Source organism: Haliotis rufescens, unplaced genomic scaffold (genome assembly GCF_023055435.1).
Source record: "Haliotis rufescens isolate VD_foot unplaced genomic scaffold, xgHalRufe1.0.p SCAF_9, whole genome shotgun sequence".
Lineage (NCBI taxonomy): Eukaryota > Metazoa > Mollusca > Gastropoda > Lepetellida > Haliotidae > Haliotis > Haliotis rufescens.
The window spans coordinates 4,641,886-4,655,685 of NW_025964383.1; the positions used below are offsets into that span (position 1 = coordinate 4,641,886).

Consider the following 13,800-nt stretch of genomic DNA (forward strand, 5'->3'; position numbering starts at 1 on the left):
TGTAGAAATTAAGCATGCAGTCAACAAGTAATCACTAAAGCAAGTATTCAATCGAAATACTGTTAAATTCAAAACAGCGTGGGCCGCTACACGTGATTCACTTTTTTGCAGTAATTTTCATGAAGTTTTATCTCATTTTGAAGATAAATCTGTGAATTATGTGACTTTGTGTGCAAATTATGATCAATATTTGCCATTACTGACCGGTTTTGATGCTTTCACGATTGTCAAATGTGAATTTCAATTAGTAATCTGTTTGATTTTCAAATCTAGACTTGCTGAGGCTCTTTAGCAATATTTTAATACAAGCAAGTACAGAACTGAAATAAACTATGGCTGAAGGTGAAGAAGATGCACCGCAGAGAATTTATATGCCTTCTGCAATTCCATTGCCCCCTAAACTTGAATTAAAGGGGAATTTAGCGTCGAATTGGAAGAGATTCAAGCGTGGTTGGGATAACTACGAGATTGCACAGAGACTTGTGAATGAAAACATAGGACTTAGAACAGCAACATTGTTAACTGCAATTGGTTCGGATGCACTTGAAGTTTTTGATGGTTTCCAATTTGAATATGAAGAAGCCAAAACTGACATTGATATTGTTGTGCAGAAATTTGAATCATTTTGTGTTGGTGCTACAAATAAGACATATGAACGCTATCTGTTCAACAAGAGAGACCAAGAGAATGGTGAAACCATCGATGCATTTGTCGCTGCTCTTCGTTCATTGGCCAAGTCCTGCAATTATAGAACTTTGATAAATTCTCTAATCAAAGACAGAATTGTCATCGGAATTTCAATAACAGTACCAGGAAGAAGTTATTACAGACTTCTGATTTGAATCTGGAGAGGTGTATATCAATATGCAGAGCTTGTGAAACAACAGATCAACAGCTCAAGTCAATGAAGAGTGAACAAGTTTCACATGTCAGTGGTGAAACTCACAAGAAAGGGCCTCCTAGGAAACCTGTGAGAAATGAACAGTCAAAATCAAAAGCAAGTCTACAACGGGATGAAATTTCTGACTGCAGATATTATGGTAGATCACAATGAAGAGATAGAGACATGTGTCCAGCCGTTGGTAAGACATGCTCTTATTGCAAGGGAGTGAATCATTTTGAACTGAAGTGCAAGCTGAACAGTAAAAAATCAAGGTCAAAACGTCAAAGTAAACAGAGACAGAATGTCAGTTCTGGTGGATGCTGATGACTATGACAGTGAGTCAAATGAGTATGCTTTGAATGTTTTAGAATCTGTCTCCATGGTGAATGGCAGTCCCCAGAAGAGACTATTTGCTCATATGACTGTTCACAAGAAGATGATCAAGTTTCAGCTTGATTGTGGAGCAACCATCAATGCTATGTCACAGTCACTGTATAACTCCCTCTATGTCAACAGAACTGATGAACTGAATAAATATGACACTCCACTGGTGATGTACAACAATTCAGAAATGAAAACAGTTGGCAGGAAGAAACTGTGGGTCAAGAATCCCAAGACTAATGATAAATATCAGCTCAAGTTTATCATTGTGAAAGATGAAGTGAGACCAGTTCTAGGATCTCAAGCCATACAAGAAATGAATCTTATCACTGTCAATGTTGAGAACATCCTATCTGTGTCAGGCGATGGTCTACTTGAAGACTTCTCTGATATCTTCAATGGGGAAGGCAAGCTTGATGGATCACTAATGCTCGAAATAGATCCAAAAGTCTCGCCAGTCAAGACACCACATCAAAAGGTACCTTTGTCTATCAAGCCAAAGCACAAAACTGAAATTAGCAGGTTGGAGAAGATCGGGGTCATCAAAAAGGTTGATGTACCAACTGATTGGATATCTGCTATGGTGGTCGTCATGAAACCTAGTGGTCGTCTTAGTGTGTGCCTAGATCCACAGCCTCTTAACAAAGCCTTGAAAAGGAACCACTATCCCATGCCAACAATCGAGGATGTCCTTCCTGAACATTCAAGGTTCTACTACACCAAATAAGAACCAGTTTGGACAGTGCGGTTTTCGTAGGGAGCCTTCAGTGCAGATCGAGAGATATCTGCAGGCTGTGATTGAAGGATATTGCGTAAGATTTTTATGGCTTTTAAATGTACATCCATCCAGTTATTAAAACTGATCATGTTTTTTTATATTTAGTACTGTCTTTTTCAACATGATGATTTATGCTGAATGTGACCACAGCTATTTTCAAGTAGGTGACATTTGGTGCGAAACTGGGGGAGGTGTGATTAGCTTCATGTACTCGGAAAAGGAGCTGGCAAAGCTAGTTATTTTTTTGGGTTTTATTGCTGCTCTAAGGCCAAACTGTACACGTACAGGTAATAGTTGTTGAATGCTTAGTTATTTAAAAAAAAATACATTACTATAGAAGTCTATGGGAAAACATTTGGTTTGTGTAACCTCAAATGCCAAAGTGTTCACAGTGGTTGATGTCAAAAATGGCTTTTGGCATATCTGTTTGGATGAGGATAGTAGCTACCTCACGACTTTTGATACTCCATGTGGTCACTATAGATGGATCAGGATGCCATTTGGAATATCACCGGCGCCTGAGGAGTTCCAGAGAAGACTCAACAAATCGCTTGAAGGTCTTCATGGTGCCAAAGCTATACATGATGATATCATAGTGTATGGATCAGGAGACACTATGGATGACTCTTATCTGAAAGCTGTGTTTGAAAGATGCAGGTCAAAAAGCATCAATTTGAACTTTCAGAAAATGAAGCTGAAGAAAACTGAGGTATTCTACTTACCGTATATGTCCACAGATAAGCCGAATTTTGAGGACCAGAAAAAAGATTCTGTAGAAAGGGGTCTGCTTATCCACGGGATACACTTTCATGATAGTATTTTTCAGAAACATCGCCTGAATGACGGTCCGATATATTACAAGTTCCCGAAAGTTTATTATTGTTTATTGTTATAAATTATCAATAAAGTTATTATTATACACCAATGTTGTCATTATTAAAAAAATGTTATGCATGTTACTACTTCCGATAATAAGTTTTCAATTGAATGTTCAAAGTTTATCGTTCTTCTTCATAAACTCCACAATCTTTACATGTAACAATATATGTAATCCACAGCTATAATATATAATCCACAGATGAAATCGCCAATAGCTATTACGTACGTTTTGCAAAGTTCATAAATTGATAGTGAACAAGTATCTACCTTTTTTGAAAGAGGCAAATAAACAACTGTAATGGCGAGTTATTCCGTTCGCCATTTGCAAAAACATGTGATCAGCTGTTTCCTGTGACGTCACAAACGGTGACCACTGTGATTGCTTCCTGTTTTTTAAAAAGCAACACGGTCCACAAGGAAATGAGCACTGGTAATAACGGGCTGATTGGTATTCATATGTTGTTTACACAAACACTTTCAAGTTGTTGGTGCTTAGCGATCGTGTTGGGAGTAGGGGCTTAATTCCTTTGTTTTCGAGAGATTAGTTTAATAAACAGGAGAAGCCTGTGAGTAAGTGATGGTCATTCAATGTGTTCATAGTTAATTTAATTCAATTGGATTAACATACAATAGTGGTATAAAGGGGGGTATAAAAGTTGGTATATTTTTACTGACTGACATTCTCATCATGAGTTTGAAACGAAAACGCCATGCTTACAGTGCTGCATTCAAACTGCGAGTCTTCGCTCTAGCTGATATATTTTCTCATGGGTTCATTATACACCGATTCACAAAATGGTGCTTCGTTGTTGATGGGCAACATATAACGATCATTATGAGATTAAAAAAAGACAAGAGAAACAGCTTCCCACATTATGAGAGTGGATGACTGGTTTGTTAAATCTTTATTAGAAATAATAATGACTTACTAACTTTGTCCAGAGATTTGCACCACAACTGTCGGAAGCAACTGCACCATTCAGAGAGCTGCTCAAAGCTGATGTTGCTTTCAAGTGGACTGATGGCATTCACACTAAAGCTTTAAATGAAGTGAAGCAGATCTTGTCCTCACCACCTGTCCTGAAATACTTCAATCCAGAATTGGATACAGTTGTTCAATGTGACGCTTCTGAGTGATGTCTTAGAGCGTGCCCTCTTCAGAACAACCAACCAGTCTTGTATGCATCAAGAGCTCTTACAGAGACTGAGATCAATTACGCTCAAATTGAAAAAAGAGCTTCTGGCTATCATGTTTGGCATGGAGAAGTTTGACAACTATGTGTATGGGAGACATGTTCTTGTGGAATCAGACCACAAACCGCTAGAGACTATCATGAAAAAAAGTCTACTCGGTGCTCCTAAACGACTCCAAAGGATGATGCTACGCTTAGAGAGATACGACTTTGAGGTACTCAACAAGAAGGGTACACTGATGGTCTTGGCAGGTACACTGAGTCGAGCTTATCTGCCACAGAAATCTTAGCATCAAAGTCAGGATGATTAGAGAGTCATGTCCATCTATGAACGTTCTGAAATGGAAATTGATATTGAATCAATAAATATGGTTCAGTACATTCAAGTGTCATCAAATACATTTCATGAGATTGCCGTCGCATCATCAACAGAAAGAACCTTTGATCAACCATGATCAACCTAGGCGTCCATGGGAAAAAGGTTGGCACGGACTTGTTTGAGATCGAGAGAAAAGATTACCTCATCACAACAGATTATTATTCTGATTTCTTTGAAGTGGGTCGACTGTTCAACAAAATTGCTTCAACAGTCATCAAGTTGCTCAAATAACACTTCTCACCACATGGCATTCCAACTGAAGTTGTTTCAGACAATGGACCTCCATTTGGTTCCAAAGCCTTTGCTCAGTTCTCAAAGAACTATGACTTCAAGCACACGACTAGTTCTCCCCATTATCCTCAGTCGAATGGAAAAGCGGAAAACTCAAGAAAGCAGGTACAGATCCAAATCTTGCTCTTCTTGATTGGAGGGGGGCGGTCGGGTAGCCTAGTGGTTAAAGCGTTCGCTTGTCACGCCGAAGACCTGGGTTCGATTCTCGACATGGATACAATGTGTGAAGCCCATTTCGGGTGTCCCCCCGCTGTGATATTGCGGCGTAAAATCAAACTCACACTTGGAGGAACACTCCTTCTGAACAAATAGGAAGTTTGTTCAGTAGAACACATACTTTGATCAGTATGTCGTCCAAGCAGCTTGTGCCTAAAACTGCTAAGTCAGGATCCAAGAAACTTAGTCAGAGAAAGACAACATGTGAAGCCACTACCAGGTCTACAAACTGTTGATACAGTTGTTCTCAAGCCTTTTGGAGGAAGAAAGGAATGGACCACTGCTACGGTCAGAAACAAAGTTGGTATCAGATCATACCAAGTTGAAACAGAAGAAGGTGCACAGTACAGGCGACAGTACAGGTCCAAAATCACTTGACTTTCAACCATATGTTCATCATGATCAAATTGCACATCGTCCAACAGAACCAAAACATTCATCAGTTCCTGTACAACAGTCAAGACCTCAACAATCAAGATCTGAACAGTCAAGACCTCAACAATCAAGATCTGAACAGTCAAGACCTCAACAATCAAGATCTGAACAGTCAAGACCTCAGCAGTCACCACCTTAACAATCAAGATCTGAACAGTCAAGACCTCAACAATCAAGATCTGAACAGTCAAGACCTCAACAATCAAGATCTGAACAGTCAAGACCTCAACAATCAAGATCTGAACAGTCAAGACCTCAACAATCAAGATCTGAACAGTCAAGACCTTAACAATCAAGATCTGAACAGTCAAGACCTCAACAATCAAGATCTGAACAGTCAAGACCTCAACAATCAAGATCTGAACAGTCAAGACCTTAACAATCAAGATCTGAACAGTCAAGACCTCAACAATCAAGATCTGAACAGTCAAGACCTCAACAATCAAGATCTGAACAGTCAAGACCTTAACAATCAAGATCTGAACAGTCAAGACCTCAACAATCAAGATCTGAACAGTCAAGACCTCAACAGTCAAGACCTTAACAATCAAGATCTGAACAGTCAAGACCTCAACAATCAAGATCTGAACAGTCAAGACTTCAACAATCAAGATCTGAACAGTCAAGACCTCAACAATCAAGATCTGAACAGTCAAGACCTTAACAATCAAGATCTGAACAGTCAAGACCTCAACAATCAAGATCTGAACAGTCAAGACCTCAACAATCAAGATCTGAACTGTCAAGACCTCAACAGCCTACCTCAACAGAGTGCCAAGTCCAGACAAAGACTAGGAGGACAGTGATCCATGTGTTCAATTCACTTATTATAAGTTCATAGTTGAACATTGTTATTTGAGTTAGTGTTCAGTGACTCAGCATAATGCTTCATTGGAAAAGGCATCAGTGATATTGTGTTGACATTTTCAAGTTGGGATACGAACATTCTTTTATTTCAGGTATCAATATTTCAAAGATAAAAAGACTCTATATTTTGATAATTTGAATGATTTATTGATGATGTTTATTTCATGTTCAAATGATGTGTGTTGGCCCTATATCTCCCAACATTGATGATCGAATTCAAAGGTAACAGTTTTATCTTATAGAGGGGAGATGTAGCGGTATATCTAGAGTGCACAGAGTAGCCTCCCTTGTATGATTGTTGAGTAAACAGCGTCCAGTCAAGAAGCGTGTTTTTCTTTACTCTAAATAATCTAACCAGCAGTTAACAAACAAGAGATGTGTTACTCAAGCAATATCAACACAGGAAACTGTTTCTGATAAAAAGTCAGGCTGGTTCGGCCCTCGACTGCAAACTGAACAAGGGCATTGATAAAACCAAATTGGCCCATAAGCCACCACCTTCTGGCACAGGGCTCAAGGCAAAATTGACGATAGCACTTTTTACATTAATGCTCAGTATGAGAACACATGTGTTATCATATATGTGTCAGTATTCATGCTTTCCACACTCAGGGCATGACTCCAGTGCCCTCAACCACCAGACTCCCATCCTCCACCGACACAGGGGCGCAACCCACGGCAAACAGGTTTCCCCCCTCTGATGACCAGCAATGGGTTGCTGAGGAGACATTCCATTTTACCCCAAGTCCCCACGGGGCATGACATGATGACTATCTAGGAATATTTAAAATATAGTGTGCCCAGAGAAGTCTGCTTTAATGATACAGGGTTTACTCATCCTTGCAAATCTACTCCCATAAATGTTTCACTGAATATTTATTAGTATACCAGGTAACATTTCTCATTTCAGCATTAGGCTGAAAAAAATATTGGTTCTCCGGCAACAGCTTTTGAAAATATTGTGCGGGCAGGCAGCTTTTTTTGTGTGTGTTGTTGTTGTGTACAAACTAGTTACAATCCAAATCTATATGTCATAACAAGAATTAGGAGACTTTCAAGGGGATGGGGGAGTGTGTGTGTGTGTGTGTTCTTATACACAGGGTTGAAGAGGTCTGCTTTAATGATACAGGGTTTAATCATCCTTGCAAATCTACTCCCATAAATGTGTTTCACTGAATATTTACTAGTATACCAGGTAACTTTTCTCAGCATTAGGCTGAAAAAAAATAAATTGGTTCACCGGCAATAGCTCTGAGCACTTGAATCCGTACTGAAGTATGCAATTTAATCATGTAATTACACTGTCTGGTTGTAAAAAGAGTTCATAATATATCTGGACTTATGTTTGTAATCTGTTTTATCAATTTTATTTAACATTTCATTCAATATTGTTTCAATTCATTTCGGCGAAATCGTATGTGAAGTGATCGGAAGATGTTATTTACAGCAACCATGGTCATATTACCGCTATTGACGCCTTGAAACTTACTTTAGTGATAGAGAATAGATATATATATATATCATAAATGCCGTACAATGAATTGCTGAAAGTCATATTTGTTGTAGTTTGACAATTGTATGTCAACATAAAGTTTTCGCAATCGCGGGTGCGGGAGCATCGATGGTGATTGGTCAAATTCTACCATACGAAAAAATATCCAGCAATAGCGATCAGCTTTGACCAAATCACCGGTAGATTACAAGAAACAGCTGATTGCTACTTCCGGCTTAGTTTACAAGAAAAGACACAGGGTATCTTAATCTCTGCATAAAAAAACAATAACCTAATAGAACAGGAAATACAATTTAATGGGTAAATCATCATGTCTTGGATGTCTTATCTCAAACTTGTATTGACCAAGTTTAATTGTTATAATGTGTTCATTTCACTGAAGGGATACAATGTCTTTTTTTCTGTGGAAGACAAGCACGTTTTTTATTGCAAATGAAGTGATTTTGTACGCACCGGTGATGTGCTTCATTCGGAGTCGCTTTATGGACAGGGTATATAAATTAGCATCGATTTCCCGCTTATTTACGACACAAATACACATGTAATTGTAAATCTTAACTACTGTGTATTAAACATTGTCCCGCATACAGTACACAAATACCATTGAATTTGTAAATCATCATGTCTTGTGATTTTTTATCGCAAATTTCATGTTTTTATTGACCAAATTAGCAAACAGCAAAACAAGCACATAAACTCCTATTGCCGCCATGACCATAACACACGAGATGCGCAGTAAAGCAGTGCACATGAAAAGGGAAATAACTGCACATTATATTGGATTGCATTGTTTTTAAATATTGTAGTATTTCACTGAAGGGGTCGTGTGTTTGAGAATATTTCAGGATTTTTTTTTTTAAAATGGGAATAAAAACGAAATGTGTGGCTGATGATGCGGCAGTGCATTTTTTAGCCTTACAACACTCATATTTCACGTCAATGACACTGTAAGAGATCAAGGCACATGTAAAGAAACCCCATGCGTTCATGATTTTATAGTATAACAAATGCTTGTAGGAACAACTATCAATTCTAAAGCCTGAAATCAGGTCAGTATATTAAAAAGTTTGTCAAAACAACAAACGAGAAGAGCACAATATTGAATGTACAAGAGGATATGGGGAAGGTTCAGGGTACATCATCCTGGTGCAACTCTTATACTAGAGACACAGATATTAAATCAAAATTTTGAAAACTTGTTTGGTCCTTAAGTTTCATGACAATTATCCATGGTTTGAAATGGTAAAATGTGACCAGACAAGAGTTATCAATTAACCTTCTAATTCTAACCAATAAGTTCAAAGATAAAACTAATAGTTAATGTTTTCGATTTTTTATGCTTGATACTCACGGAGGTAACATCCTGAACAAAAGTTGATCAGTTTTTTTCTTCTCCTCTTCCAGCTGGGTTGTTCTCTCTGCTACAATTTCTTCCAAGTCATTGGAATATTTTTCCAGCATGTGAAACATGGTGTCAACAATGTTGGCCTTTCTGAAATTAAAGAGGCATTGGTAAGGGAGAGGCATTGGTAAGAGAGAGAATAGTAGAGGGTATTTAAAGATTAGGCTCTATTTTCTACTAAATTACCTGATCGGCCCATGACAATCAACTGGAGATAGGAAAGCTTGTTTATATAGAGGATTAACCACTGTGTTCGGTTGTTACCGAAAAATCTACACACGAGTGATTAATCTGTCACGATTAGAATGAGGCTTTGCCGAGTTCTAATTGTGGCAGATTAATCACGAGTGTGTAGATTTTTTGGTAACAACCGAACACAGTGGTTAATCCTTTTTCTCCCATAACAATACCCAATAAAAAGTCGAGCTCGTAGTTGAAGATTTCCAGTGTTTAGTAACAACTCGGGATTCCCCCCAGCCTGGTTTTAGAATATGCTCAGTAAGACAACTGCACCATAAACAGGTAAAAAGGATCTAGCGAAGACAATCCACTTGAGTTTTCCCGTGACAGGCAAGCCACTTGTTAGCATTCATGTTATGTTTTTTGTTAACTATTAAAAGCTGATGGGAGTAACGTTTTGAGAATAATGTGATGTGATTTGATATCTGTTAATTGTTTTGGATTACTCGGCCCATAACTTTATTTGCATTTGTCTCGCCGTGACTATCATTCTCAATGCGCAACACTAAATAGGCCCACCTTTTTAGTGTATGTAAATACGCTATTCGTTTATTTGTCCGCTAGAAACAAATGTAATAAACCCAATTGAGAGGAAATTAAATATTGTCTTAGTGAAATATTGTTAACGAAAAACAAGGGCCCAAGGAACTGTCAGCAGGATTGATCAGGCAAGATTCTATAAATAACATCTTCCCGAGGCAAGAGAGTTAACTGACTATAAAAGTCCTGTTTCCACCCTTGCCGAACTTGGCTGGAATTCCTGTGCTTAATCGTAGCGCCACCAGTGGTTATTACGAATTATGTCCCTTCTAAGCCTTTCCTATGGACCAATCAGATTCCTTCACTGGCATTTGTTTCAAACAAAACGGTGGCGCCCAAGTCAAGACGATCTGATCGATAATCAAGATCTATGTTGTGATAAAACAGGTCTAACATCGCGAAGTGCATCAAATCACGCGAGTACCTTTATTAAAAACATGAAAATGTTTGGAAAATATCTGTTGACAACGAGTTGGCGGTTCACATGCTTTGCAAATCTTGCAATTGACCGAAATCTGCGTGACAGTTTACAAACCGGATTCGATTTCATTGCACGATTTTGATTGGACTACGCATAGACTCGTTAGTCCAGCCAAATTCTAACTCCATAATACCAGCCTTGTTCGGCAAGGGTGGAAACTGGACTTTTATAGTCAGTTAACTCACTTGCCTCGGGAAGATGATAAATAACAACTCAGGCAACTGATCAGCTGATTACTGCTAGGTAAATCTTCTCAAGTCCATCAATGGATTGTAATATTTTTGAACGAATTTTCCTCTTTAAAACTAATTTTACAGTGAATAATTTAATTTGTAAAATGATGATTATTTCATGTCATCTTTTTTTTTTTTTTTGGCCCTGAACATGGTGAGCACATGTGTTTTTAGTATATAAAAAAATTAACTTATTCAGTGGACAATTTTTCTTTTGAATATAATATACTGAACAGCATTGAAAACGCACCAGCAATAAATCTTGAAATATTACATAAACAACTTGAGCAATGATCAATTTTAAGTAAAACAGACATAGACAGATTATTAAGAAAGACGACAAAGGAAACAGGAATACCACACAGTAATTACATTACGTCATCAGTGTGAGGAAGACACATAGGGTTAAAATGAAAAGTCAATATCTGGTATGTCCGCCATTGGCAGCAACACAGGCCATGCAACGTCTTTTCATTGATCGAATGGGGGCACGGAGGGCCCAGTCGTCTAAGGCGCCACGATTCGCTGTGCAGAGTTGCATCCCTTGCGCACGCCAGAAACCTGTGATTGTGGGTTCGAATCCCGGTTCGCCCCGATTATGTTTCTAGGTTTGTCAGCACCATACCCGTGCTCGTGGGTTTCACCGAAGTGGTAAACGTCTAAGATCTGCATCACTTCGGGCTTTCCTCCCACATTAAGCTGACACACCGTGATATAACTGGAATAATGCTAAAAGCTGCGTTAAACCCAACTCACTCACTCACTCACTCATTGATCGAATAAGTCTGCGAATAGTGTTCTGTGGGATAGCATTCCACTCTTGACATAGTGTATCTTCAAGTTCTCTCAGGTTCCGTACTTGCGGACGACGTGAGAGGCGTTGACCCAGGTAATCCCATAGATGTTCAATTGGCGTTAGGTGGGTGACTGGGCTGGCCATGGAAGCAGAGGGACATTATTGTTCTTTAGATACTGTGTTGAAACACGTGCTGTGTGCGCTCTTGCATTATCTTGCTGGAAGGTGTGCATAACCTGGTGCTGATGAAAGAATGGGATGACGAGATTTGCCAATATGTTATTCCTGTAGTAAAGGGCATTAACTCTTCCACATCAAACATGGAACTCTGTTCGATGGTTATGACTGATGCCGCCCCACACCATGACACTCCCTACCCCCTCCTCTTCGATCTGTCTGTACAACGCAGTCATTGTGGTAACGTTCTCCACGTCGACGCCACACTCGCAGTCGACCGTCAGCTTTCCATGCCACTGCCGCAATCTCCAATGACGATGCCTTTTGGCCCAACGCAGATGTTCATTTCGATGTCGATCAGTTAGTATGGGTCCAACATATGGACGTCGGGCACATAGCTGAGCGGAGACGCCGATGTACGGTGTCAGCACTGATCAACCCCGTCGGCCTTGTATGGTTGCTTCAGTCCTGGTAGCCAGAAGTGTACGATCACGAAGATGCCGACGAACAATATGGCAATCCTGACGTGGTGTAGTAACACGACGTTGACCCGGACATGGTCGATCTCTGGTGGTTCTTGTCTGCTGGTATCTGCTGTAGCCTGAGGACTGTTGAATGATGGCATTGAAACCGTTGTGCAACGACTCTACTTGACGTACCAACTTGAAGCATGCCCAAGGCACGTTCATGTTCCTCTGCTGTTAATCTTGGCATTTCTTGTGTAAGTACCCTTTACGTCTGCAGCAACAAGTGATGAGGCTTTTAAAAGTCCGTCTTTTATAGCCCTATTCTGCATGCTTCCCGTGAAACAAAACACGTTTTCCATGATGCGCACGCAATTTGTTGCGTTTTGGTGTTGTCGCTCACAAAAAATTTAGGAATGTGTTTTGACGAGCTGTTCTTCTTCATGCTTCGTCCAGAATGCCGTATATTACTGATTCACTTATATATTTTCATATGACATAAGCCCGGATAAAAATACATCCATTTTCATGGTGGTGTGTTTTCAATGCTGTTCAGTATATTTAACATCATAACACCAAAAATGTCACTAAATGAGTTATCTAATTTCCCCACATTTGTGAATGACAAGAAACAATGTGAATTTGAGAAGCACAATACTTTATTGTGTGTGAAACATAAATACATAGGATATATGTAAACAATAAAGTATCATTTCAATAGTTATTCAAATATTTGCATTTTAATACCCTTGTAATGTTACATTGTTATTTTACTGCAACAGTTACGTCCAAACTTTATTCTTTTCTTATTTCATCAGATTAGAAATTAAGACTTACTGATAATAGGTAATTTAAAATTAACATTTTCTTTTCATCTTCATGAAAACAAGACTCATAATAAATATATATTTTAGTGACCTGTTCACATATGATTTTTTTGTAAAAAGTATGAAAATTAAACTTAGACATTGCTAATGTTAAGAAATGAGGTTTATGGTAAAATGTTATAAGACGACCTCTTGTTGGTTATTTCATCATATTTCCATGGAAACAACAAAAATAAAAAAATTCTAAAAATCTCTAAATAGCAAAAGGCACTTCTACAGAGCCTGATTGTTAAGTGTACCAAGTTTTGGGAAGCTAGGTGATACGGTTTAGGAAATATGCTCCGGACAAGAGCACTACCGTCAAATTTCCTAAGTTAATAATATTTCAATGGAAACAACAAAAATTAAAAATTCTAAAAATCTCTAAATAGCAAAAGGCACCACTACTGAGCCTGATTGGTAAGTGTAACAAGTTTTGGGAAGCTAGGTTGTACGGTTTAGGAAATATGCTCCGGACAAGAGCACTACCCTCCAATTTCCTAAGTTCATCATATTTCCATTGAAACAACAAAAATAAAAAATTCTAAAAATCTCTAAATAGCAAAAGGCACTACTACTGAGCCTGATTGGTAAGTGTACCAAGTTTTGGAAAGCTAGGTTATACGGTTTAGGAAATATGCTCCGGACAAGAGCACTACCCTCCAATTTCCTAAGTTCATCATATTTCCATGGAAATGACAAAAATATAAAATTCTAAAAATCTCTAAATAGCAAAAGGCACTTCTACTGAGCCTGATTGGTAAGTGTACCAAGTATTGGGAAGCT

The 13,800-nt window shown here is 38.6% G+C and overlaps 1 protein-coding gene across 1 annotated transcript in view; it reads right to left on the reverse strand.

Annotated features, from left to right (window-relative positions):
* LOC124151459 (retinal guanylyl cyclase 2-like) overlaps positions 1-13,800 on the reverse strand; it is a 596,567-nt gene that overhangs the window by 282,093 nt on the left and 300,674 nt on the right. Inside the window, exon 12 of the mRNA XM_046523944.2 lies at positions 9,167-9,307. Within this exon, the coding sequence (XP_046379900.2) occupies positions 9,167-9,307 (141 nt within the window). The remainder of the gene's footprint in view (positions 1-9,166; positions 9,308-13,800) is intronic.